Below are 27,943 nucleotides of genomic sequence, written 5' to 3' on the forward strand. Positions count from 1 at the left end.
GCGGGCGTCCCCTCCGGCTGCGTGCGAGGGGCGGTGCTCGCAGGTCCCAGCGCTGAGGGCAGCAGCACAGCCCGCGCCCGCACTGCCAGGGTGACTCCGCCAGCAGCTCCTGTGCCAAGTGAACACCGGCCCAGGGCCGCCCCACAGCAACTGCCATCTGCCCCTCGGCCCGCTGGGTTAGGTGGCTATCTCCAGGAACTCCTCCAAACTCCTCTTGATGTGCGGTGGCTGAGCTGCAGCGTGAGCGAGGAGGCTCGGCCCCATCTGTGCAAAAAGTGCTTTGGACAGTTTGGCTGTGGCTGCCCGGATGTTTCCTCCTGCTCCAGGCAGAGAGCCGCTGTTGGTCATGGTGCCCAGGAGGTGCCAGAGGACGACTAAAACCTTCTGCTCTACAGCGTGAGGCTTCCGAGGGTACAGCTCCACAACCAGGTCTGCAGGAAAGAGAGCAGTTATTTATTATTATTGGGCACTGCTGTAACATACAACAGAGGAGTGAGCCCCTGCCTTGAGAGAGGTGTAGAAGTACTGAATGTCAAAGCATCTTTTCACAGTGACTAATGAAGGAAGGCCGTGCACAAAAGCTTGTCCATTTTCACAGCAGTGTGAGTGGTCCAATAAAAGTTAGGAGCTTTCCCTACAAACGTCCCTTTCATCTTCTCTCAGGTGAAGGGCTTGGAGAATATGGCCTATGAGGAGAGACTAAAGGAACTGGGGCTGTTTGGTCTGGGGAAAAGGAGGCTGAGGGGGGACCTTACTGCTCTCTTCCAATACCTGACAGGTGATTGCAGCAGAGCGGGGTTGGTCTCTTCTCACTGGTGACAGGGTGAGGGGAAATGGCCTCAAGTTGCACCAGGGGAGGTTTAGGTTGGATACCAGGACAAACTTCCTTACAGAAAGGGTTGTTAAGCACTAGAATAGGCTTGAGGGGTTGAGTCACCATCCCTGGATGTGCTTAAAAACCATTTGGATGTGGTGCTCAGGGCCATGATTTAGGGGTGGGCTGTTAGAGGTAGGGTAGGATGGTTGGGTTGTGGTTTGACTCGATGATCTTGAAGGTCTTTTCCAACTTAAGCAATTCTATTGTTACACAGAATAGAATCATCTTTTCTTTTGTCAGTACTAGCTTCACTGAGCATTATAAGGGGGTGAAATTTGACAACAGGTATTTTGTTAATGGTCACAGTGCACTGTGGCAGATACACAACCATCTCAGCCTGCAAGGAGTTTGCATAGCTAGGATGGTACACAAACAAACAAAGGTGCAAAGCAAAGCAGCACCTTACCAGCGAGCTTTTCGGTGATGTCTTGTTTTGCTTTTCCATTCAGAAATTGAACTTTTGTGCAGAACGGCTGCAGAAGCAAATAGCTGTCTAAATTCAAAGAACAAAACAAATTAAGAATTGTAAACAAAATTAAACACTCTGGAAACAAACAGAATATTTTTAAAAAAACAGTAACTAAGAATCTTACTTATGATGCATCAACTCCAGGAATAAAGGTAATTTATTTTGAGGGAATATAACCATAAAAGGATAATCTTAACAAGCACTAACTCCAAGAGTCTGGTAAGATGTAGCATTTTCCTTTTAATGAAAACAGTAACAGTAAGCTCCAAGGCCAAAACAGTTAAGGAATGATAACAGTTGTGCCATATACAGATCTCCAAGTTTATTCTTTGACCTGCTTAAGAGCTTCAGTACTCTGACATGCTGCTGGGTGATGACAGACTTGCTAAGCAAACATAACAAACCCACCTACACAGTTAGGACAAGTCTAGCTGTCTGCATTTCTGCATGGAAACACTACGATGACTTGTATGCTTTAAAATGCACGAGAATAAAAGCAAGGATGCATTAAACAATGTAATGACTGAATGGAAATTATTGAAAACAGCAATTCTTTACATTTAAAACGTAATGCAATTAAAACTCTGAAATTAAGAGAAAATAGATTACCTAAGTGTTGACACAGAGCCTGAATAACATCTGTTGCAGCTGCGTAGATCCCTGGATTTTTGGAGTTTAGGTTGTTATCTACCATTGCAGGAACTAACATGTTGATAACTGGTGATAAATTGTCTTTCAGCAATGGAATCATCTTGTGCATTGTCTCCAAAGCAACCTGGTTGACTTTGCTGTTTGAGTCGTGTAAGCGAGACTTGAAAGCATCGAAGATCTGAAAATGCATCCAAACAGCATTCATCTGAATTAATAAATACTTGAGGTGGATATTATGTTTCCTGCTTTTTTGTTACACTTCAATTGTTCACAATAGCAAAAGATGGCTCTGATATGCAAATACTTGGGATTATTTTTTTAGCAAGTAAACCAACACTCGCTGCTTATTTTTATACTGTGGATGCCTCAACGGTACCCAACCAACTTTATCTGAATTTCAGGCTTTGCTCTACAATGTACTAGAAGTATACCAACCATCTGTAACTTTCAGTATGACTAAGATTATTGCAAGCAATTATTTTTAACAAGAGGTAGCTCTACTTGGCAAAAAGAACATCCAGCAGTATCTGTGAAATGTGTTTGACTTGTCTTCTGTAGCACACGGTGACATGGTTATCTTAATAAATCCCACTATTATAACCCCTAAGCCTTGCTACAAGACATGCAATAATGCTAAGACGTAGGGGATTTTTTTGCCTTTCAGAGGCAAATAGGCATCCTTCACAGAAAAGATCTAGTCTGGACCTCTTACGATTTGTTCACACTGTGTCTATCTTCTAGTTCCTAGATCAAGCCCACCATTCTAAATTTCACCTCTTTACAAAAGGAATCTCATCTTAAGGATTTAAAAAACATCCACAGCTAAGATACCAAGAAGTTTCACAGCAGTATTTTATTGATTTACAGCAAAGGCATTGCACTGTTAAAAGTCAATCTCGTTTTCATTCTATTTGCAGTTCCCAACTGTTGGACATCACCACAGGATTTCTCTCCCAAAGGAACTCTTCTCCTCCTGGAAAGGATACTTGCCCTAAGCTGTTATATTACAGTAAAGACCCTTCCCCACTTTCTCCAGGACTAACAAAGCTAACAAAACTTGCAACTGTCTGTAGGAGACAATGTCTCCTATCTTGATTTATCCTTCCTGCTCTGCCTGTAACCTGTTCCTATTTTGGTATTTTCTCAGCAGCAGCAGACAGTATTCCAGAAATACTTCTGTAACTGCTGTCTAGGTGAAAGCTTCCAACTTCTTCCTCCCGTTTATTGCCGTTACTACCTTTGCAGCTTACATCTCTCCTCTTAAAGCACACCTGACCCATCCCTCAGTACTCGTCTGTTAATCAGACATTCTTATCAGAAAAAGAAATCATGATTTTTAGCAGAAAATTCTGTGATGGAATTTTAAAAGCCTTTTAATTCAAAAGCTGTCATACACTTACCTTCACAATGTTCACAACAACAAAATCTTGATTGTTCTCTGTATCTGATAGCAGTTGTTTAATTCCATTTATTCGATCACGGAAGTCTTTTGCATTCAATAAACCTACAATGTCCTTCACATATTCTTCACTTTCCAGGGAATTACGAGGAACTGGTTTTCTACTGACTTCACGTGCTTCTGTAGCCTCTCTGTGGAAAAGGAGGAACTTAGTCAGCAAATACATCAGCAAGCTGAAACGAGTCTTAGTCTTAGACATTCCCTTTCTGTGTATGGGCAAATGCAAAAGCAAAAAGAAAATCTTATCAAGCCTGGAATTAATTATTCTGAATAGCAGATAGTGCCTGAAAGAAATCTGTTCCTGAAAGACACCCCAAGCCCAGAGGCAGTCACAGAGCCTATTAACCCTATATTCTCAGATACAGATGTTCTGGCCTGGTTTGAGACTCTTGTGCTTTTTTTTCCTCTTTTCCAGATCAATAGAAGACCTGTTAGAAGCCAAAACTGAAAACAAAAAAAATGGAGAGAGTACCGTGTAAAGTCTTCAGTATCCTCAGTCAGAATTTAACTGAATACTTAGTGTCCAAAGGCACAAACGGACAATTTTTACTGGAGCTACTACTAGGGGTGGTGTTTGTGCAGGCTTGGATGGCAACATCTTGAAATGATGGACCTACCATGAACTCCAAGTGTTTGTTTGTTTGTTTTTACACTTGTAGGCAGTCAACAAACAAATTAATTTCAAAATGCAGAAAGCCATTTTCATATTAGCAACTATCCTATTTGAAAGAACTTACTCAGGACATGTCCAGTTTTCTCATTTTCTTCTTGTATGTTTAACCCTTTCAGTGCTCACTTCTCATCACGGATTATTCTCCTAGAGGTCAGTTACTAACAGGACAGAATACTCAGGAAGATCATTACCTGTCAGTGATGTTGAGAGCATCTCTGGAAGTAGACGATGACCTCGAATGTCCAACACTACCAGTATGAGAACGTCTTCCTTTTGCTGAGGGTGTGTCTAATGGCATCTCTCCCAAACCCTGCACAAAGATGAAATTACTCATTAAGTTGGTTGGTACGTTCTGCACCACTGGAGACTCTTTAGAGACAAGTCTACCAGCCATGCAAAGCACAGCAGCAAAGTACAGTGGATCCAGTGTATCTGCAAGGATTAAAGGCATGGACAGGTCAGGTAACAATCACTGTATGAATCTGGTTACCTGACTTCACCTGAATACACTCCTTCCATTCTCTATAGGTCCGATGTCCATACCTAAAAACCACTAGTAAAGTTTGTGTTTCTCACCTGTTAAACAAGCTTTTCGACATACCTTTTGATGTAGATTGTTAACAAATTCCTTAATGTAAGGTAAATCCTTGGCTGGCACATACTTTTCAAGTGTTCTATCAAAATCAGGATGAGTCATCATGCAGAAAAGCATCTTTCGACCATAATACCTGCAGGGCAAAAAACCATGGCACACACATCTGTGAGCACTGATCTGTAAGTGTAGACAAATGTAACTTCAAAACAGCAAAGTGCAAAAAGATTGCTATCTATCAGTATGTGTAACCAGACATCCTTTCATTTTTCCCCAAAGAAGCTCTGGTCAACAATCATTATCTGATCAATAACCGAGCAAATTAAAGACTGAGAAACAGTCTTCCATTTTAGTGTTCAAGTATTGGCTGTACTTAGGGTGGTTCACCTCTGCCAGTCAGACAGCACGGATCACAGCATGGCCTGGGTTGCAAAGGCCCACAGCGCTCACCCAGTTCCAACCCCCTGCTGTGTGCAGGTCGCCAACCAGCAGCCCAGGCTGCCCAGAGCCACATCCAGCCTGGCCTTGAATGCCTGCAGGGATGGGGCATCCACAGCCTCCTTGGGCAACCTGTTCCAGTGCAGAACATGGATCCTAGTGCTCAGATTCCCAGCATGGCCTGTGTAGGGCACACGGCCAGACGAGTTCATCCACTGATTCCCTCTCTTTGCTGCTGCCACGTGGGCACAGCTGCAGGAGACATCCAGGTAATTCCCATCACGTGTTACCCTAACAGCCATTTACCGCACTGAGCTGTGCGGATGTTTCAGCCACCTCTAGTGTGCATTGCTTAATTACTGACTTTACTAACCTCGTTTGCTGTGAACTATCCAGTGCAAACCTGGCAATCGCAGAGAAAGTCCTGTCAGTGACACCTTTGGTTCCAGACAGCACCCACTCTGCTCCCATACGTTCTACAACATCTGCCATGTGCTGGGCTGTGCATCTTCTCACCGCTGTATGCAGATGGCTGAGGAGAACACGACTGCTTAGTAAGAGCTCATTGCAGCAGCTAACTAACAGAATTTATGCAGCCTAGCAGACACAGCATACAACTACACTCTTATTCTACAGCATAACCTACAACGAGCACAGTGCTGATATGCAGATACCTATTCTGGCTTTACAGAAAAGACAGAGCCTTGTAGCTTTATTGAAAAGGAGAACCCATGGGGATAAGAATCAGAAGGCATCATTTCACTCACGCAGAATCCCAAGCTACATGAATGCAGAAGGGAAAAGAAAGATGATGTCCTTTTTATTAAAGACCTCTGCAGCCCCTTATCCTCTCCCAGGGCAGAATCCTGCAGTTTTTAAATTACTAAAGATGGTCATTCCTTTCTGTGAGAATTTATTTTCTAAATTTTCCTACGTTAGTGAAATATTTCGGAAAGTTCACCACTACAAGTTCCTGCCATCAGCTTTATGTGAAACAAATCCCCGTGTTCAGACAGAAATCCCACATCATCTATATCGATTTCAAATTAAATAAAGCAGTATTCTATTGACTTCTAAAAGCCTTGCAGAAGCCTGTTTTCTGTAAGACAGAGGACATTACATTCTTATGCTGGTAAAAGTCCGAGAAAACTCGGAATTAGCGTCCAAACGATTGCAACAAACAAATCCTGCATACGAATCCTGCAGCACCCGCTGATCCCATGTGTTCAGCGTGCAGTTCTGCAGATTTGGAGCTTTCCAACTCTATTTTCACCATTGGGTTTTAAGGACAGTTTTACTGCACAGCAAATGAGGCACCACTATGGCTTGTCGTTCCAAAGGAACACCAGGTCTAGGGAAAGGAGCTAAGGAAAAGAATGGACTTGCTTTCCACATTACTGCCTTCCCCGGCTTCTCAGCCTGACACAGCCATCCCGTGTCCCTCCTGAATGACTGTTCCTGTTTCAGAAGGATTTTGTACCATAAATATAACGGCCTCACTGGAGGTGAAGGTATCCTTATGTTGCACAAAGCACCTTCAATTGGCACAAAGACAGCTAACAGGCTCTATTAAAACTGAACACGTTGCAACTCCAAATGCAGCTCAGGGCCACGAGATCTATGAAGTAACCTGGCAGCCAGCACACTGAGTTCTGTGCTAACATAGCTACGGTCTGAGCTGCTCTGTGCAGCTTAATACCAGAGCTCAGTGCCTGCTGTCAGGTCTGTACAGCAGCCCCAGTGCTCATGAGCTTGGGAGAAGGGAAACGGACACAGCCCATCTCCTGCTGTATGTGCTGGTGGGAAAACAACAGCTATGAGGCTTAAAGACTCCACTAAGTAAAACCAAGTCCCCATTCCCCACAAGTCCTGCTGCTCATGCAGAACAGTAGGAAACTGTGTCCCATGCATATCAAATCCTGCAGTTAAGCAATATTCATACAGATAAGAAGCATGGTTTTAAAATGTCTCGTTCTGGAAGCGTGATCGTGAATCAAGAACCTGCTCAGTGAGGTGAGCCTGCAGCAGTTATCCTGTGTGTTTAGAGCAGTAACTCATGAAAGCAAACAAAAATGTTTCTGACTGCTCTCGTTGGTAAAGAGCCAGAACCAATTTTGTAGGTGATGAAGACTCAGCACACAGGCCTCCTCAGGGCTACAACTGTAATACTTACGATCACAATGGGCTTGAAACAGGTTTAGCAGAAAATGGGTAAATTTTAAAAAGGTCTTATGAATTCTACACAAAAATCATGCCTGTTAACCTGAATAGTGATGGGTGAATAGAAAAAACGTATGAAATGGATTTAGAAAATACATCATTTCTGTGATCACGCAGCTGTGTCAAACACAACTTTCCCATTTTGCAGTGAAGATGCATCCTATTTTCTCTCCAGATTTCCACATGGGAAGACAGTTATCATCCATCTTCACTGTTGCTGACCATAGAGATGATGGCTGCGTTGGTGCCAATGTGGCCAGAGTTTCCTGAAGCCAGGATTAGAGAATGTGAAGCTCACAGTGCTATTCAGGCCATCCACTGATGTGCCATGCATGAAATGCACACTGTACTCCCAGATTTAGTCGGAGTTTGCACTGATGGCTCCTTAGCTGTGATGAAATTAATCCCCACTTCAAATGCTATATTCAGACTCAGTTCAGATAATTCTGATGCCTTAAATATCTGAAAGTGTCCCTGAGTTCACAATTGAGGGGTCAGATCTTTGTAGACCCCATGAGGATGTGTCTGGGAGTTTGAATCTGCTGCTGAAGACAGGGAGATCGGATTCAGGCAATTACAATCAGCAGCACTGCTTAGCCAAGGACATCTGAAAAAGGGATGGAGTACCGAAGTGAGTAGTAACTGCACCATATCACATGGCTTCTGACTTAAAGCAATGCACAATTACTGCCTGCTGCTCTTAAATCCTCCCAAATGACTACATGCAGGCACATTTCTTAAATCATCTAAATGCTAAGGCAGATATTTGCCTTTCAGTTTGAAGTTCAAATAACTGAAGTATGGTTCTCTTTGGCGTTCAGAAGACAGAATCAGAATATTCCAAAGCAACCAGCTTCCCCAGAAACAAAATGAGAAACAAAGTTTCTGAATCAAAATTAACTGTTATGGTGCTAGCTATGTGACACATCTATGGGCTGGTTTATAATGGAGCAACTGAAATATTTAATGCAAAGGACAGATATGAATTTCTTGTAACCTAAGCGATGACAGATACACAGCAGATTAAATGCAAGCAGGTATAAAGCTAACATACTGAAACACCTAATGGCTGGGTTAAGTCTTGGTATTGCAGGAAATGAGGATACAAAAGAACAGAGCAGCATACTTAGCAGGTAGGGTGAAAGGCAAGAATGTAACTCCTGCTACAGATTGGAGGGAGCTAGAGATCAGAATCACAAACCATGGAACCAGAAATGGAAGCTTGTCGTATCTGAGGTAGTCAAGAAAATAAAGGCCGTCACCACTGTAAAGGAAATTAAATGCAGACAGAGAAAGACTATTAAGCAGCAATGTATAGAGAACAACATGAAATCAGCCAAGATGATTGCAGCTAGAGAACTGAAAGTTGTAGACCGTTCTTCTAAAGAGAAAGTAATGCAGAAGAACTGCAAAAGACAGGCATTTCATTGCAGAATGAATGGCACATGAGAATGCTACGTGAGCTTCATTAGACAAAGCAAACCAGCAGTTTCCTAGGAATATTATATTAACATTGAATACAGTTACTGAAATCTTGCAAAACCACCAGAAAACACGCCAAGCTCCAAAACCAGCAGCCCACTTTTTAAGTAATGCACAAAAAGAAACGGGGGAATTACATTTTACGTTTACGCCAACAAACGTCGCCCTGGGCAGAAGCTTTGCTTATTGTATTTTCCATTTTCAGCCTGTTATATTTTGATATATTTTTTTAATGACTATATTTTATATACTTAATCTATTCATAAATTAGTTCTTTATAAAGTCTTTGTAAGAATTACCTTTGCCCTCCATTTATAAGAGAACAAAGTGCACGTGCTGGAGTCACATTATTAACCATAGCCTTCAGTGCTTTGTCTACCTCTTCCCTTATAAATGTGTTGGATTCACCAGCTTTGTGCAAAAGGACTTTTACTGTATTATCTAGTTCTTGATCCATGCTCTTTCTCAGGTAGGTGAACAAATCCCCTAAACAGACCACAGCAGCTCGAGAAACACCTGAGCGTAAATTCTTGACCTGCACACAGGAAAAACCCAAACAAACAATGAATAATGTTTATAAAATAAATGTAAAAATAAGAAAAGCTTCACGTTTCCCTGTTTAAGTAACTTCAAAAGCAAATGAGAAATACATTTCTAACTCGATTCACAATGTGTGAGAATTAAAACACATGCACTCAAAAATGTTACGCTGTAAATCTTTACAGTCTTTCAGCAAATGAAATAAGCTGTTGCTATCAATGCATGAGCTGCTCTGCTGAACTACAAACTCATCCCTGTGAGACAGGAAAGCTAATCATAGGTGAACACAGCATTTCACCCCAGTGCATCTCACAGCTATCAAGTACATACATTTATATACACAGTCACTGAAATATTCTGCTACTAAAATTTAACCTCTTGAGCCACAGCCAAACTTGTTTCGTGGAGCTTCCCAGTCAGAACAGCTGCGTGGTATGCAGACAAACACCGAATGAAGTTCAGACCCTCAATCTTCTTCTCCCTGTGCAAAGAGAATGGAGAACGTTTAAATTCAAGGCACTCGCAAACGTCCCACAAAAGAACTGAAAGCAGAACAATGAAGACCCAAATAGCAAAGTTAAGTCGTAGAATAAAGCAAGGATACATAACATGGAAAGTTCTTTTGAGGTGAGTCTTCCCTTTAATGGGGCAGTAGGGCTCTTTTTATGTACTCATCTCTTTAAATTCTGCCTGCTGCTGGCAGTAGTGGCAGTTAGAGGATTACCTTCCCTCTAAAATTAAAAAGAGGAACAGCACTGTAGCCCCAGTCTACCAGTTAGAGAATTGGTGAAGCTTTATATTTAACAGAAAATGACAAGAAGAGATGCTAAAAATTTGTGAAAGCTTAAGTATTAGGCCTCCATTTACAGCATTTAAGTTAGATTCATTGATTTCATAGAATCCTTAAAGTTGGAAGAGATCTCTGAAGGCCACCCAGTCCAGCTCCCCCGCAATGAGCAGGGACAGCACTGCTCCATCAGGACTTAACAGCAGTTTAATTTCGATTTGGATTAAAAAAAAATTATTCTCACCTATCACTTGGAATCATGTCTTGCATTTGATGTTATCGTCACCCTGCAGTGCTTTTAAAAGCAAGTGATCAAAACGAAAGCCTTACAAAGCCTTACACAGAGCACCGGGCTGCAGATAAGAAGTCTGCACGTACCAGTCGTCGTCAGCCAGGAGTGCCAGGGCTTCTGCAAGGGCTGCCTCTGGTTTTGCAAAGGGCTCTAGTTCTGATGGATCCATTACTTCAGGGCTGTGAGTGACCGATGGGGTCCGGTCCTTATAGCGCCCTCGAGGCCCAAGAGGAATTTCATCTGAAAAGCCAGGAGGCCCATCAAACACTGCACAGCCACAAGGAGACGATTCATCCACAGGAAGAAAATGCACCTCGAGCTTTTTGCATTTAGATCACTGTACAAAGGGCCCAGGTTTTCAAAGGCAGTTTTCCCAGTCACACCCTCAATCATTCAGGAGATGCGAATCGATTATTTTGTACAGAACCATCACTTCAAAAAGCCCCAAGCACAAATGTAGTAGTCATTTTTCTAGATGTAAAAGCTGACGCACAACCTGGCAAGACAACAGAGCAAAACTTACAGAGTCACTTGAGAAACTCTAGAGCTTTGACTGCCACCAACAGGAGTCTGTTCTGAAGAGGTTTTTGCTGTGTATTTTGAAGGCATCTCAGTGACAAGATGTTCCCAGAAATGTTTTTCTGGGAGGGAGAAGGTTGCAAGAGTCCATTTGCCATTAATTCCTTGCATCACTGAAGTTGCTGAGTGAATAAAAAAAAAAACCCTCTCACGTTGCAAACATCTTCCTACCAAATTTTAGATGCAAATAGTTTCCAAGGAGAGTGATGGATTCTAATCTCCTTCACAACCGCTCCCAACACAGCAATCTTCCAAAGGATCCCAGGCAATCCACTGCACAAACAAGTCACACTAAACCAACTGCACTCTGGGAATGTCCCACTCCACATAGCCAAAGATTTTAACAGTCTTTACATGTCATTTAATGCAGGAGCTTACCAGAATCTGGCAAGGCTGAACATTTTGTCTTCTTCAAACTGGATGTTCTTCTTAGTGAAGCATTCGGGGCAACATTTTCTGATGACAGTGACACACTTCTTGATGGTGCCAATATATCCCCATGGAGATTTAACTCTAGAAAATAAATGTCAAAACTGTAACAACAGATATTAAGCAAAAGGAAAAACCACTGCTTCCAATCCTCATTTGTTTTTGATTTTTTTTTAACTACAGTATTTCAAGCGTTTCCATAAGTGCTTTACTCGGCACTACTCACAGTACAATGCAAATGACTAAAGAATAACCTGCTGTATAAAATTCATTTGAGTGACACCTTCTGTCACACTGAACAGTCATCATTTTTAGTAACTATCACAGAATTTTCATTTCAACTTCAGCAGCATTTAATAGCATGTTATCAATTTAACACAAAACCACTGCTCACTGTCGGCTGTTGTGCTCTTGGGTTCATTCAGGTTCAGTCTTTCCCGAGGACTTTTTTCCTTTTCTTCAAGGTCTTTGACTTCCTGATATTCCTTGTGACTTTGTTCTTTTCTTTCCTTTTTCTTCTGCCTCATCTTATCCTGGGCGGATTTTGACATGGTCACTTTTACCTACAGAAAGTAACGAATGCGTGGTGATACAAAATCTGATAGAAAGCACAAAGCCACCCCACAAGTGTAAGGTTTCTAAGGAGCAGTCTGCCATCTCTCTGTCAGCCTTGTGTTGTTTCCTAAAGATCTAAGTCACCAATGTACATTCTGGGCTAACTCACACTGAAGCTCACAGGCTTTTAAGAACAGCGGTGCTCAGCAGTGCAGCCCGACACTTGTCTCTTGGATCCCCACGAAAACTCCCCATCTGCACTCCACCTTGCAGCCCTCCTCCCAGAGCCCTCAGGTGAGATGGAAACTTCCAACACCACCATTTGCCACTTCAAAGCCACTGGGCTCAGCCTGGGGCTGCACACATGTCCGTGCCTCACACTGCACTGACACAGATGTGCTCACACCAGCAGCTGCAGTCAGGCAGAAAACCACTTTTTCTCACTTGTTGCATCCCCAATCACTTACACAAAGAAGGTGTAACTCTTAATCATCTACCCAAGACAGCAAATACACTGTTCAGAGCCCTGCTCCAGCCCCAGCATAGCCTTAAAAATGGGTCTCAAGCTCCATTGCTGAAATACCAGCAAATGTTAGTGGAGCTCTATAGTGCTTAAAAATATCCTCATTTTTTTTTTAATCTAAAACACCAGAGGATCACACAAACACTTTACATAGTTCACTTAATTCGGCACCATCAGTACAGGTAACTGCTGTTGTTTGTAATAGCCTGTCTGAGATGCAAACACAGGTTCCCCCTGGACCATGCCAAGAAGATCAAATTTATTTCCTATGTTACTAGCAAGCAACAGTGACACCACGCTGCTGTCTTATTTATATATATATTTATATATATATAATATATATATATATATTATATATATTATATGTATTTATATATATATATAACTGGACACTGCAGTAAGTTGCATTACATAGAAATGGAATTCAGTCTTTATCTAACAACTGATAGAGAAATAACACTGAATAATCAGAAAGTTCTTTTAGGTCTGATGTAACATCCCGCAAACATCAGAAGAAAATGCCTGTGCCCTGATTATCATTTACAAAATAAGCAGTCAGTGCAGCAGTGCAGGCACGTGTTCACAAAAGCATCTCTTTGTTGATCCAGCTTTAGTCTTCACCTTACAATGGAACTCCACAAATAACAGAAAGGAAAGGATTTGTATTCTGCTGCAAGTTCCCTCAGCTGTGAATTCCTGTATTTTAATCGAACTCCTGTTTAGCACAAGTTAGGGTACTCTGCTGTATTCACACGTACAAAAACAGGAAGTGAGACAATAAAATAGTCCTGAGATTCTACCTCTTTCTCATTTTCAACATGGAAGTGAGAAGTGCTGCCATGCTGGATGCTTCTCCCACAGACCCCCGGCGATGGCTCAGGCTCCTGGACAGACCGGTCATCTCCGTTCTCTACACACCTTACAGCCTGGCTCTGTGTCTGTGCAGGAGGAGGACTTCCAAACACACCTGAAAGGCATATAGTGTCACGCCCTTACCAAAGTAGTTATTTCATTCAGCAGAACTCAGCAAAAAAGAAAAAAAAACCCGCCACAAAGCAAAACAAAATGAATCCCAGAAGACAAAAGCAGTGCTGTTGAACCACGAGTGGCAATTTCCAGCCAGAGGTAAGCTTACCTTACCCCACCGTGCAGGAGGGATGCCCACACTGGAGGGCAGGCTAGGCAAGAAGCAAAAACCAACCTTCATAGATCTGCTGCCATTCTTTTCTTGTTAGAATGGAATACCACAAGCAGTAACAGCAGAACTTTCAGGTACATCTCTCTTTATTTTCATTTAAACTGGAGACTGTTTAAAATCTAAAATGTTTTAAGGACCTGTTTCTCCTTCTGCCTCCTTACAAAAGTATACTTTCTACCATTTTAAAAACACGAGATGTGGGAGCTAAGTTAGTTCTCTTAATACCTTTACCGACGATTTCGACCGCGTCTTCAGACAGCAGATTGGGTGAAATGGAACCTGGGCTGCTCAGCTGCTTGGAGCTACATGCCAACACTGCAGAACAGAACACAAAATCACCCACTGCACACCTGGAAGGCTGCTCACCCTTCTGTACATCTCTTATTCTTCCCAAGTATCACCATATGCTGACATTCCAGTTTATGACTTCCGTGTATTGACTTATTTTCAAGTTACTGACACTCACAGGCTCTACTGAACATCAGCATCCTCAAGATGATGGAAAGCATGTATGAGAAAAGATCTCTGCCTAACAATAGGAAGGACAACCAACGTTTCTAACGGGAGGTTAAATTGTTTTACATCAACTGGTTTCACTGAAACCCCACTGCAGCAGTTCCTGTCTGACTGACTGTAAGTGCAGAAATGGCTCTCACTGGTTCTTAACTAATCCAGCACCACTGCATCATCCAGGCTGGATGTGGCTCTGGGCAGCCTGGGCTGCTGGTTGGCGACCTGCACACAGCAGGGGGTTGGACTGGATGAGCACTGTGGGCCTTTGCAACCCAGGCCATTCTAGGATTCCATGATCAAAACTGAAAATGCAGAACTGTTTTTCCCATGCAGCAACCTGCATTTCCTCAGATTCCCCATGGAAGGAGATGGGATATTTGATGTGTTTATTTATTAGCCACATTTGCTAATTAACCACCATTTGCTTTTGCAATTTAACTTGCATAATCTGAAATTTCTAAGCAGAAAAGATGAATTTAGAAATACATAAAGGTTTGAGTTCCTTGATTTTACCAATGACCAACAGTACTTTAGGAACAGAAACTTCCAAAGCTCTTCATGTGTTCAGACTGAAAGAAATAATGTTTTGGTCTTTTCTCATGGTGTGTATTATCTCTTTGACTTAACTGGCACTTGAATTTTAACTAATGCCCCAAAACCCCAACTATTACAGTAAGAATAAAAACTACACCAAACACCCTGAAATGCATTTTCTAGAAAGCCTCCATAAAGGAGAGCTGACACAAATAGCAACGTAGCAAAATCACAAACCTTTGGAATGCTTCAGATTTCCTTGTTCCTATGTATTTTGACTCTTAATTAGAGTCCATGGCACTTCTCTTTGCTTCTTGTCCTCAGAAGCTCCACACCCACTGCCACAGTACAAACATTGGCCAACTATGCAAACACCAGAAGTCCCTTCAGCATCGAACGTGAACCAGGCAGAAAGAAGAAGCCAAGTATGAACAAAACCTTTGAGTGTGCTTCTGGTGTACTACACGTTCTCAGAGCATTACATTTTCAGAGGCTCCCAGGCTGCTTTTGCCCATATGGTAGGAGAATTTTTGCTTATGAAAATCTGACAAAGCTCTCAGGTTTTCTTCATCTTTCTCATGCAATGTTTTTCATCTACAGATAAACCCAAGTTCAAAATGAACAGAATTAATTAAAAATAAAAAATAAGAAATCTTTCCATTTCCAGCTGCACTGGGAGACTGCCAGAGAGCTGGAGCTGCTCAACCTGGAGCAGAGGAGGCTGCGGGTTGCAGCCCAGGAGCATCCCATCGTGCTGCATTCCATCGTGCTGCATCCCATCGTGCTGCATCCCCTCCAGCAGCACTGTAGCACCAGCTGCTGGCAGGCAGATGGGTTTAGGGCATCAGCTGCTACAACTTATTTTGTGTGTTCTACAGCAATATAACCCTAACTATCTAAGCATTCTTCATCCTCTGCAACCAACGGAGAGAGACACTTCCAGGGAGCAGCTCTTCACACCATCACCCACATGTATTACATGGGTCAGACAAATCACCCCAGCTACAGGCACAAGTGGTGAGCCATACAAAACTGGGCTGGAAAATAAGTAGAAAAAAGGTAAACATTACAGAGGGATATGTGCAAAGGGGCGTGTTGTAGTCCTTTGGCTCCTCTCAACTCTAAGTGCATAACAAGTACTGCATTTTCAAGAAAGAGATCTATAGATCTGCTGAAAACAGCCTAGAGGACAGCAGCTGTAATGTTGGACCTCAGGAGGAAAGGTAGAAAAAACAGAAGCTACTTTAGAGTATAGAAGATGAAAGGGAGAAAAAAAAAGATCTTCTGATGCATGAAAAGTGTATCACAGAATCATAGAATCACAGAACGGCCTGGGTTGCAAAGGCCCACAGTGCTCATCCAGTCCCAACCCCCTGCTGTGTGCTGTGTGCAGGTCGCCAACCAGCAGCCCAGGCTGCCCAGAGCCACATCCAGCCTTGAAGTGGCTGCTTGCAGTAATGTTTTCTTAATTCAAATCCTGTGAAGTAAAATAGAAAAAGTAATGGGATTAAGTTACAACAAGGGGAATTTAGGTTCAGTGTGAGAAAATAAACTTCAGTACAGTGAGAAAAATTAAATACCAAACTGACTTGTAGAAATTCTCCCAGTGTGGAAGTTGGGAGCAGTCTGAGCTCTGAGCTGTGAGATGGGCCAAGGCCAGGCAGCAGGGGAAGTAAAAGACTTTCAACCAGCCAGCTGCACAGGTATTAGGTTGACCTTATCAGTAAAGCAGAGAGGCAGCCCTTCACAGGAGGTCCAGCACTGTGCATTCCTACCGAGCTGACGGCTCAGTAAGCAAAATAAATGTGCTGCTCACTACCTTATGCTGAAGGTGAACTTCTCACAGAAGATCTTTTCACATAAGGAATGCGAAAATCATTAACCACAGTACATACCACTGTGTGTATGCAATGTTTGCTCTCTGACTTCAGCTGTCACTTGACAAACCTATTTTCTAATTTATCCTGAGAAAAGAGGAAAACAGCTTTATCTAAAATGAGAAGCATTAACCTCAGTTACTGAAAAAGGCCTGTCAGTATTGGTTGTGACAAAGACTGATCGATTGGGATGGCTTGGCAAATTCGGGCCTGTAAGATGCCCCCCACTCTTAATCACACCACGTAACCTTGTAACCTTGGTGGAAAAATGCACAGCTGCTGAGGGCTGCGTCAGGGAGACACTGGGAAGAAAGAGCACAAAAGACCTCAGGAGCACGGCTCCCACTCTTCTGTTCTCTAAGGAAACATCTTCTAACTGAACCAGAATTGATTCAATAGACATAATCATAAGCAATTGATTTCTGCCCATGACAGAAATCTGCAGTTACCTGTAGTAGCATCACTTCACTTCAATTTCCTACCAGGAAATTAGCTGCTTGCAGCCTTTTGACCCTTCCTACTCTTCTCTGCTGGCATCCAATGAATTTGCAAGCTACACACTTAAGAATTTTGAAGTGTACACACTCACAGACAGCATTTCCATTAACACAATTTATCCTGACACAAAAAGGAGGAAATCCTTAAGCCTCTCCTTGCCTGCAGTTCCACAGCATAACCTCAACTTGACCACATGCTGTCTAGCAATTACCTTGTCTTAGGTGCTCAAGGAGCACAAATTCACTGAACAAGTAAGAACATGCAAAGTGAAATCAATTGACTATTCTGTCACGTCGGTGAAGCAGAGAATACATTCATAAGCACGGTGAAATACCTGGGCTTGAGTTATGCTCTGCCACATTTGCATCTCTACTCCTGGCAGAAGAGATGCTTGCAGGCTGTGCTTTACTTCCCAGCAGTGGAAAGGTGTCTGACCTGTTACAGTACAAAAGACATTTTAGAAACACAATTCTATGCTAGTCAGAGCCTAACTAAATAATAGTTTTCAGCAAAGACATCAAGAGATTCTAGTTTTGACTCCCCAGTGAACCCAGGAGGCAAATATTTCCAGAATACTTCTACAAGTGCCCACACTGAGTAGAAAAACAAAACAAATTCAGTAGAAATAATTTGGTGAGCAGGTCCGTTATGAAGAACAGCATAAAGACAACCCTTAGGGGTCAGCTTTACACTGGGAGCATAAACTCAAAAAGCTAAGGAATCATTTGGCCTAGAGGGTTGATGCTGCTGCTTCCAACCTAGCAAGCAGGGCAAATGATAGGGAACAAATCCACCACCCTGTGGCTACCAGGAATGAGCTGTTTTCAGATCTGTTTCGAGCAGACAGGTAATCATCAGGAAAATGCTGTTATCTACAGCACCATCTTGACACCCCTTTTTAAAAGGAATGTGTTTGGATTCTAAAGACGATTCACCCCAGTGCTCCGCTCTGTTCAACAGCAAAGTACCAGCGTGTACCAAACTAACTGCACACAAATGAGAGACTTGCACCCTCCTGACATATCACTCATATGAGAGTCGTGCTCCCTCTGCTCACAGTGGTTTATTGGTGAATAAACTGATGCTTCTAAAAGCAAATACACAGAAGCAGCCAACAGCTCTGTTGCCCAGCTGCCCTTACAGTTAGGGTCAGACAATTTAAGGTCAGACAATGCCCTTTCCTAATGCAGGCAAGCCTGCATCTGAACTAACTGAAAGTCCTCTGAACATTCCAAGGCTTTTTAAGCCCTTGGGATATAGTTTGTCATGTCTACAAGTTTAGCCTTCCTGCCAAAAGTCCTTTCTTTGTTACCAGCTCAGCATTCCAGAACTGTGAATGCTGTAAAACATTAATTTGTGTGTCACACAAAATGGAAATGGCATGTTGTCCAGAATGTGGACTCAATCAGGCGTTCTGGCCAAAACCCGACTTGGAAGAACGTCACATGCAGCAGTTTGTAGCCCTGACATTTCAGGTATTCTAGCATCACCACACGTTATTTTAAAAACCAGCAGTAATGCACATGGAGAGGGCAGGTACACATAGATGAGTTCTGAGACTTCACTGTTTCTGAATCCCCAGCCCTCTTTCACCTCAATAACCTTTCTTTTGTTTATCTCCTCTTTTCTTTCCTATTCTGTTAGGGTAAAAGGTGTCCTTGGAACAGAGCTAGAAGTGACTTTAATCATGGGCTCCTAGGGCAGAAAAGGAGATTCTGTACTGCAGAATTTGAAGACATTTTTATTTCCTTAAAAACAGTTTATTAAATGGAAACAACACGTGATTTGCAATAATAAGATTCTCCTATGTTGTTTTCCTTTCATTGTAGAAAAAAATCAACAACCAGCAAACCCAAAAAACATGCCCACATCAACATCCAGGCAAGCAAACTTTAGCCATCCTCTTAACCCACTCTCCCTCTCACTCATTTGTTTCTGCTATGGTTCACATCACTTCTACGACAGGCTGAAATCTTAATAAAATATTTACTGCCACTGTTTTACCAACTGTGCTGTGTTACTGTGACTGCACCAAGGGACTCTTTCCAATTAAAAACCGACACAAACTAGAAAATAATTAACCAGTGATGGTATAAAGCAATGTTTTTTAGGTTGGGAAATAATTCTCAGATAAAAATCAAGTTATTAAGCATAGCAGCTTCACTGAAAAGGTGAATCAGAGATTCCAACCTCGTTAATATTTAACTAACAGCAGCAGGGATTGTGTGTGAGACTTTCAGAGCAGAGTTAAGACGTAAGTTCTACTCACATTACTCTCCTTCTCCGAGGAGCTGTGGATACAGGTGAGGTCAGAGACTCCTGGCTGTGAGCTCCACTTTCGCTACAGGAGCTTGGGGAGGCAGCGTGAGAAGGGGAATCTGCAGACAGACTGAGCTTGAGGGCAGAATCAGGACTGTCAAGTTCTGCAAAGTTACTGCTTAGCTTTGCCCTCTTCTTAGCTGCGCTGTTTCGTAGAGATCTAAGTGAATTCTGCATCTGAACGGGATGGGAAATAAAAAAAGACCATTTTTAACGACTGCAGAGGAAAAAAGCAAAAGAAGTTATGACTATCAATTCAATGGGCACGTGGCACTGAATTCTTCCCTTGCCTGTTCAGCACTTCAAAGTACTTTCAATAATGAATACAGGATGGAAGAGAAGACTGCAAAGCGTAGCCATTAAGTGCTACTGTTCTTAGATTCTAAAGGCAGAATTTGAGACTCAAACAATTTCTATCAACTGTGACAGAATTAAGAACAAACGCATGGGGAAAGACCACACACAACACAACCATCCACAATACCAACGCTTCCCATGTAATTAGCATTGCTTCTGACAAGGTGCACAGCTGCACCGCCTCTGGAAGCAATCTGTCACAGCTCTGTGGCATCTGACTGTGTTCCAGGCTGGTGCAGAGCATTCAGTACCTCTCAGACACCACAGGCCCTCGAGCAGCAGAGGCAGCACCAGGATCCCTCAGGCACAATGTTAGGGACAGGCACAAGCCCCCCCCAGAACAGAGCAGAAGCCTCGTGCCCAGCATATCAATGCAGTGTGAAGCAGATGCAGGTGGCATTATGCTCATCTGCCTTCACACCGGTTTCTCACATTTATATAATGAAAAAATAACTGAATTCCAAGAGAGCTGGGGAGTGCTGAGTAGCACACACAGCCCGCTTCAGCGGACTTGGGAGGCTAAGGAAGCTCAGAGTCCAAAGAACCCTTCATCAGTGAAGTTACCAGTGATTTGGGGCCCTTACTTCTAACTAAAGAAATTACTATTTTAAAGCTGGTGTGAAATTTGCAGTGAAGCCTAAATACCAAAAGAATTTGGACAAAGGGTTGCTGTTCTGTCTCAGTGCCACAATAACTGAAAACATCATGACTTCAGTGCTGAGAAAAAAAGTGAAATGCCTAGAAGAAACACAGCGAGTGCACTTCAGAATCCACATTTACTGCTTTACCTAGCTTCTGCTGCACACCCAATGGCACCTCAGTGAAGATCTGCTGCACTGATGACAGCGTCAAACAGTCCGAGTCAGAAACGCGTCTTAGTTTCTGGCTTCTAATCTATCAGTTGGAAAAGTGTGTTGAGTGACACATAAACAAACCTCTTCTTGGTCCACCTCCTCGTCATCGACACTCAGCTCTGACAGATCAGCTGCAAGCTTCCTGCCCGCTTCATTCATCCACGTATCCTCACACTGCTCAGCTCTCCCCTGCGTCCTGCTGGGCAGCGGGCTGGCCAGGTGTGGGATGGGGGGCACAGGCCTGCTGCTCCCAGCCAGCCCCCGGCGGGATGCTGGGTGTCTCACCAAGGTGGGCTTCAGCTGCAGAGGAGAATGCTTCTCCTGCAAGTTCTGCCCTGGATAAGACGGAGCCAGACGTCAGTTCTTTGGAGAGACGGCACGGACGCGGTGCTGCACTCCGACATGGGAAAGCTACTTTTGAAACCAGATGAGTTTTATCGTTCAAAACACACTTATGCACCTGGCTGCACTTACTGTTGTAAACTCATTTCAAGAAGATCCAGTCAGGCTGAGTTCCAGCAAATGTTTGTAAAAACAGCAAGAGAATAAGACTGGTGCCTTAACAAATTCTACCGTAAGTGGCTGCAACAACAATAAAGTTATCCTGAAGAAATACAGTGAAGTAAAATGTTGACAATACACAGAAAATCATCAAGAGATGAACACACGCCTTCAAGATAAAAGTTTTCTTCATTCAAAGGACAGGTGGCTTCCAAGGAATTAATTCAGAAACCTTCTAATATGTGCAGAAATATGAGTCTCAACGAAGGTAAACGTCAGAACAGACTTCTTTAAATCAGTGCAAAATTATAAGTGGAAACTGTAATTTTGTTTAAAGAAAGTACACTTCATGAGTGGGGGGAGGGGGCATCAATTTAAGCTCAAAGATACTAAAGTCATTTTAACCTACAAGAAGACTGCCTTTACTAAGTATACTCAAAAGAAATTCGGTAAATTTTTTACATAATTGTAACTAAATAAGCTTAAAATTATTTCTGGTTAACATGATGCGTGCATGAGGTCTCCAAAGACAGAAACCAGGGCACAAAGAGCAGCCTCTGCCATTAGCTGTCAGTGTAAATTGGGATGAAATGAGCACAGATTCCACTCACTGAGGAGGTGTTTATTGGAAACAGAACTTAAAGAGTTTTTCTAAATGCTGGAAATCTGACATGCAGGTTCCCAGCTGCAAATAAAGTGAAAAGGCAAAACACAGTGAGCAGAACTTTCACGTACGTGTATCATTTGGGGCATTAGAAGTAACAAGACTTTCTTTAAGAGTGCTAGATTTTGGGGTCTGGTTTTATTGTAGTTTGATGGTAAGCTTTCTGCTGATAACACCACCAATAAGAAAAGCAGAGCCATTGCAATATTATCTTTTATCTCATATATGTAAAGACAAAAGAAATGAAACGTGTCAGTATTTAAAACTACCAATATACAAAGATGATACTTTCAAAAAGAAGCCTCCAGAGAGCCGAGCAGACCACAGCAGCTGCACAACTTTCACAGTTGGAGCACAATTCCCTATCTAGCTGGCACTGTTAGTTTTTAACCGCTCCTTGTAGTCACTCTAAAAGGCAATGTGAAATCAGTTCTCATACACTAAGAGCACTCCTACCTGCGCTGTCTCTTGGCTTTTGAGAACTCGGCTTGTGCAGCCCTTCAAAGCTTTTAAGAGGCCAGGAGTTTGAGAAGCTCATGGTGTTATGTTGTGACTTCTTTGGGGACTCAGCTGGAGAGGAGAGGTGCTTGGGGCTGCTCCCAGGTGATGTCAGAGGGTAGGATGGCAGGATGAAGGCCCCCTGGTGTGCAGCAGTACCTTGCGAGGACGACGTGTGTTCTGCTTGACTGCAAACACCTCGCTGGGTCTTGCTGGAAAAATTCAGGCTGGCACAAACTGAGCAAAGTAAAAGAGCACCATTTGTGGTAATTGCCCTCTTTGACAGCTATTAAAATAATAATTTGTAAGGAAATAATGCACTCTCTGCACAGTCAAAACTAAAGGTCGGCACTTCACTCAGCTGATTACAGGCAGAGCAGCTAACTTCATTTGGCAAACTGTGTTCCCCCTCACAACATCCATTCCCTCTCTGCATTCGGTCAACCAAGCCTGAACCTAAGCCGTTTTGCAGGCATGTCTATAAAGAATTGCACTTCAAAGAGAAGAATCATTCAAGCAGATGGAACACAGCTCTGTTGTTTGCAGTTCTGTATTCCAAGTCTGCATTGCATAACACTGACAGACCACTTTCAAACTTCAGTGATGCAAGAACACAAATACAGCACAAACGTTTTAAGTGATACTTCCTTAAAAACCATTCAAATTCTATTTTCTCCTAGAAACCAGTAGATCAAAAATGGAAAGATTCTGAATAGGGATAGAACAATGTATCATAGTTTTTATTTCCTCAGCCAGCTTGAAGAGAGCCACTTTCCAAGTAACACACACTGCCTTACGATACAGCTAAAATCCAAATACCTTTGTCTTGCTGGCAGTTATTTAATCCCAAAAACTGTAAAGCAGAGTCCACACTACCACTCTTCCCACGTGTCTGTGTGTATCCAAGCGTCCCACATTTCCCTGAAGTATGTGGCTGATGAGAGCCCACAGCACCTTTCAAAAGGAAAGCACAATTAATGAGACTTAACAGACGGTGTTTAAAAAAATGTATATAATATTTAATAGCAAATTAAGACACTGTGATTTTGTAAAAAGTGACTAGTCTCCGCATGATAAATACAAGAGCTTCTAAGCAACCTCCCGATCCTGTTCACAGGCACAAGCTAGAGAGATGCCTGGCCGCTCTCCCAGGGCAGCCCTCCAACTCTGAGAGCGAGGGGTGCTCATAAAAAACCCACGACAGAACAATCAGCTCTTTATATACATATGACAATAGAACACAACACCTCAAAACCCCAAAACACAGCGAGGTTCTTTACAGCAATACCACTCTCAGCATAACTGTGAGGAAACTCTGCGTTCCACACGTCAGCACTCCTCAAAGAAGGCAGAGCACAAAGCCACTGCCAAGCGAAGAGAACAAGGCAGGCTCCGTCTTGCCCAGCCTCTCCGTGTGCTTCTTGGCTACCAAATACGAACCACTAAGCCCACACTGTTAGCATAAATTAAGTGCAGTCCTACACCTAAAATCTTTTATGGAGCTGGTTTTCGAAAACATGACATTTTTCATCCTTTAAACAATCTTTCAAGCTCCCTCTTCAGACAGCTTGCCACCCCAGCTGTTCATACAAGATAAAAAAAACAAAAGGAGACAACACACAAATCTAGATGAGATATGAACTGATCTGGACTTCTGAAGAGCCCATCACATGCAAATATGACCCCCCCCCCCAACATGCTGTCTAGTTTGTGGTTTAGTATTTCATATCCTGCAGTCACTACCACCTGATTCTTGGTAAGTGCTGTTCTAGCCAACCACGTATTCCTGCTCAGGAGTCCATAACATTCTGCGTCTCCTTTCTCTGCAATTCAAATTGGATTTCACAGTGTAAAGAAACTCTGGCTGTATGACTCTGCTGCCATTCTGCAGGTCACTTCTTCCTCCCTTTGGAGAGGCAGCAGGAAGATGTGTATCTCAGGGACCTCCTGAGCCCCCCTGTTCCATACATCTGCTCACAGAAGCACACTAACACTGTTTGAACTCACTGTGAAGTAACGTGGCACTATTTGCAAAAAGGACAGACCCATAAGCTCTGATGGAGCTGCTGAATCTGGTGGACACGTGTGTGTACAGCAGGGCTGGAGAACAGGGGCAGGTGCTGAGATGGTGTGACTGCCCTGAGTAAAATGGCTGTGCAGATGGCTCTGGCTGCAGGCATCGCCTGGCGCCTGTTCTCAGCTCTGTGCTGTGCATGACACCCCAGAGCAAAACCAACAGCTGCAGGCAATCAGCCATCCTCACAAAGCTGTATGTTTCTGCTCAGGTCATTATAAACCTGTTTGCAAATGGCAGATCAGACACGTACTCACGTTAGTACTCACCAGCACAAAGAGAAGAATGCTCAGAATTAAAATCTACGCTATTCTGAAATAAATTTCTTGACGGTCTTCTTCTACTAAAAAGTAACTCATCGCTGCCTGGCGTTCCTTGAGAGGGCTGCAGCTTTGGAGAATGGAGAAAATCTCCAGGTGAAGAGAACTGCAGGAGAAAGGAACACAAAGAAACAAAGGTGAACAGAGCGCTCTCCCACGGTGCTGCACGCTGCCCACGAGCCCCCACTGCCCCTCACCTGCCAACACACCGCTGGGAGCTCCTCTGCTAACACAAAGCACTCCGACCCACCTGCCCAGCTACTCCCAGATTGCCAATACTGGAGGAATCCTACCTAGGAGAAAGGAGCTGTGGGTTTCCCATTTTCACTCCCACAGGTTGACATGGCTCGTTCGAGAAAAAATGGAAATAAAAAGTTGTGCTATTCATCATTTTTAAGAATGAAATATTAACGTTTTGATTTACGTACATTCAATCTTTAATAGGCAGTGGCTCTTTGAGCTGTGAAAACAGCATGCTTCAGATGGAGCCCAAAAGCTGTGCGTTGCACTACCAGCACCCTGCAATGAGAACTAGCTGCAGGACAGCTTGGAACGACGTGCTCACCACTGGAAAGGGGCCCCCAGGTCCCTTCAAGGCACAGATTCCCAACACAAGAGGCACATGCAAGTCAAAAGAAAGGGCAACCCTCTCTGTGGTACTGTTTTTGCCCAAGGACCTGGGTCCACTTGGTGGGTAATGCAAAAAAACGGGGATGTTCAATGTGTACCACAAGGAAACTTGATGCTGGGGGAGTGCAGTCGACAATTCTATGTATATGTATATAGACATGTGTATGTAATGCATTTTAATCATCTTTCGTTTATTCATATATACGTATATAAATTAAGCATGATGTAGCGATGTAGAATAAGGGGTGGAATGTCATGGTTTTATGTTTTTTGTTTTTGGTTCTCAGTATTCCGCATCAAAACATCATGTAGTGTACTGGCAGTTCAAGTGTTAATGCTCCAATTCCAGGCACCTATCCCCGTACATTACGGAAGCCATGGGATCTGGCCCTTCCGGGTGGGGCGGTCTCTCACCGCCTGGCAGTGGGTGCTGGAGGTGCTTTCCTGGCCGTTCCAAGCTTTTCAGGTTTGAATCGGTCTCGGGAACTCTCTCTCTCCTATCTTGATTTATTAGTCTCAATTTCAATCAGGTTGTATTATATTGTGTTATCTTGCATTTCGATATCATAGTTAGTAAAATAAGTTTTCCTCCATAGATTGTTGCCGCTGTTTTTGTTTTCCTCCCTTCCTTCCCATTTTGTGGGCTGGGGAGGGCAGGGCAGGGCCTACTGCCCCTCTGTCACGGGTGTAGATTGATCTCGTTAACTCCGTGACAGATTTTTGGTGGAGAACGCGGGCAGCAATTCTGCTTTTTAGCTTTTAGAACGAATCTCTCTCTCTGCTCTTACAGAGCTTCGTTAGGGAGCATTATCAGTAGTTTAGGTTTCTGTGCTGGAAAACTTGACCTTGAAAGACTAGGCGTGCTGCCAGTGTTCTGGGATATTTGTAAACTTTGAGCACTGCTCAGTCTGGGTAGTGTCCTTTTTTTTTTTCCTTTTTGCCTCCTTCCTCTTGTCAGTTTCAATTCATTAACCCCTTTTTTAATAGACACCAGCAATGAACCCACTTTTCATTGTGGGGGTGTTGAGTAAAGGCTTACAAGCTGTCATGTTATTCTCAACCTATTGGCAAATTATCAAGGCCATAATTACTTGTTGTGGAATTATGTTCATATATAACTACCTAAGGGAATTGACGGAGACACCTGCATGGTACCTGTATGCAATGTGGTATGGTCTGAACTTTGACATTCACATCCCAGATGGAATGGCTAATTTTACGAACAGCACAATGTTCAGACCAGTCTCCAGGCTTCCTTATTGGTTTGTCAGACAGTTTTCAAATCTCAAATTAATACTCATGTTGGGGTGCGTGCTATTGCTTTCCTGGATTATATTCCTTTACAAAGCGGAGGAGGAGGTGGAGGAAGATCCCGGCGAGGGGCCCTCCTCAGAACCACCACCATCACGAAAAGCAAAAGGAAAAACTAAGAGACGTGCAGAAGAGACTGATGATGAGGACATCCTTATTACTACTCGTCGGCCCCTGAAGATGACTGAAATCCAAGGCTCAAGAAAGGAGTTCACACGGGGCCCGAATGAAACTATTGTTTCCTGGTTGGTTCGTTGTTGGGACCGCGGGGCCAATAGTTTGTTTCTAGATGGTAACGAAGCTCGCCAACTAGGAGCCATTGCCAGAGACCCAGCTATTGACCGAGGAATTAGTCGATGTTTGGATGAGGCTGCCTCCCTTTGGGAACGAGTGCTAATAGCCGTGAAAGAAAGGTATCGCTTCAAAGACGGCTTGAAGCCTGTGATGAAAAGATGGGATACAGTTGAAAAGGGTATCCAGTATTTGAGGGAAATGGCTGTGGTGGAAATGCTGTTTGACCCTAACTTTGTTCCTAACCACCCACGACAAGACCGCGATCCTGAGAGAGTGAGGATGACGCCTGAGATATGGCAGAGACTCATAGCAACAGCACCAGACAGATATGCCGGTACACTACTGTCAGCTAATGACAGATACCGGGAACAAGAGAGAATACCCTTAGTTTTTGAATTGATTCTTACGCTCCAAAACTACGAACAACAGCTGCCCCCAACTCACGCTTCCATTGCTGCCATCTCACAAGTAACGAACCAACTGAATGAAGTGCAGGAGCAAATATCTCTACTGATTAATCGTGACAAACCTGTGCCAGTATCAGAAATGCCCGGTGAAGATCAGGATAATCAAAAGAGTCTACTGAAGGAGCTGATCAAACTAATGCGAATCCTAACTAACGACGATGAACCTCCCTGCTCACGGGCACCATCAAAAATCTCAGCTATTAAAGGCAGACGTTTTCCGGCTCCAGTGAGGAACAATACATCGCGAGTAGCCTTGTGGCGTTACCTACGTGACCATGGAGAAGACACGAGAAAATGGTACGACCAAGCTACTCCTGTACTACGAGCACGGGTGAAAGAATTACAAAGCAGATCAACCACCAGTGCAGTTGCTCCAGTTATCACAGGTAATGAATAGAGGGGCCCTGCCCTCAGCCAGGTGGGGGAAAGGGATAATCGAGTATATTGGACTGTGTGGATTCGATGGCC

General features: G+C 43.3%; 1 protein-coding gene across 1 annotated transcript in view; it reads right to left on the reverse strand.

Annotated features, from left to right (window-relative positions):
- Positions 1 to 6: 6 nt before the first annotated feature.
- The window catches only part of TOGARAM1 (TOG array regulator of axonemal microtubules 1), a gene marked incomplete at its 5' end in the record, with an annotated part of 37,776 nt that continues 9,839 nt past the window's right edge, over positions 7 to 27,943 (reverse strand). Inside the window, 20 exons of the mRNA XM_010712191.1 lie at positions 7 to 431; positions 1,284 to 1,370; positions 1,956 to 2,175; positions 3,398 to 3,587; positions 4,321 to 4,439; positions 4,731 to 4,857; positions 5,533 to 5,691; positions 9,161 to 9,396; positions 9,777 to 9,882; positions 10,567 to 10,720; positions 11,438 to 11,572; positions 11,883 to 12,051; positions 13,367 to 13,533; positions 13,990 to 14,079; positions 17,521 to 17,621; positions 19,456 to 19,682; positions 20,798 to 21,051; positions 22,338 to 22,616; positions 23,199 to 23,333; positions 24,723 to 24,879. Coding sequence (XP_010710493.1) covers positions 178 to 431; positions 1,284 to 1,370; positions 1,956 to 2,175; positions 3,398 to 3,587; positions 4,321 to 4,439; positions 4,731 to 4,857; positions 5,533 to 5,691; positions 9,161 to 9,396; positions 9,777 to 9,882; positions 10,567 to 10,720; positions 11,438 to 11,572; positions 11,883 to 12,051; positions 13,367 to 13,533; positions 13,990 to 14,079; positions 17,521 to 17,621; positions 19,456 to 19,682; positions 20,798 to 21,051; positions 22,338 to 22,616; positions 23,199 to 23,333; positions 24,723 to 24,879 — 3,366 coding nt within the window. The remainder of the gene's footprint in view (positions 432 to 1,283; positions 1,371 to 1,955; positions 2,176 to 3,397; positions 3,588 to 4,320; positions 4,440 to 4,730; positions 4,858 to 5,532; positions 5,692 to 9,160; positions 9,397 to 9,776; positions 9,883 to 10,566; positions 10,721 to 11,437; positions 11,573 to 11,882; positions 12,052 to 13,366; positions 13,534 to 13,989; positions 14,080 to 17,520; positions 17,622 to 19,455; positions 19,683 to 20,797; positions 21,052 to 22,337; positions 22,617 to 23,198; positions 23,334 to 24,722; positions 24,880 to 27,943) is intronic.

This window comes from Meleagris gallopavo, chromosome 5 (genome assembly GCF_000146605.3).
Source record: "Meleagris gallopavo isolate NT-WF06-2002-E0010 breed Aviagen turkey brand Nicholas breeding stock chromosome 5, Turkey_5.1, whole genome shotgun sequence".
NCBI lineage: Eukaryota > Metazoa > Chordata > Aves > Galliformes > Phasianidae > Meleagris > Meleagris gallopavo.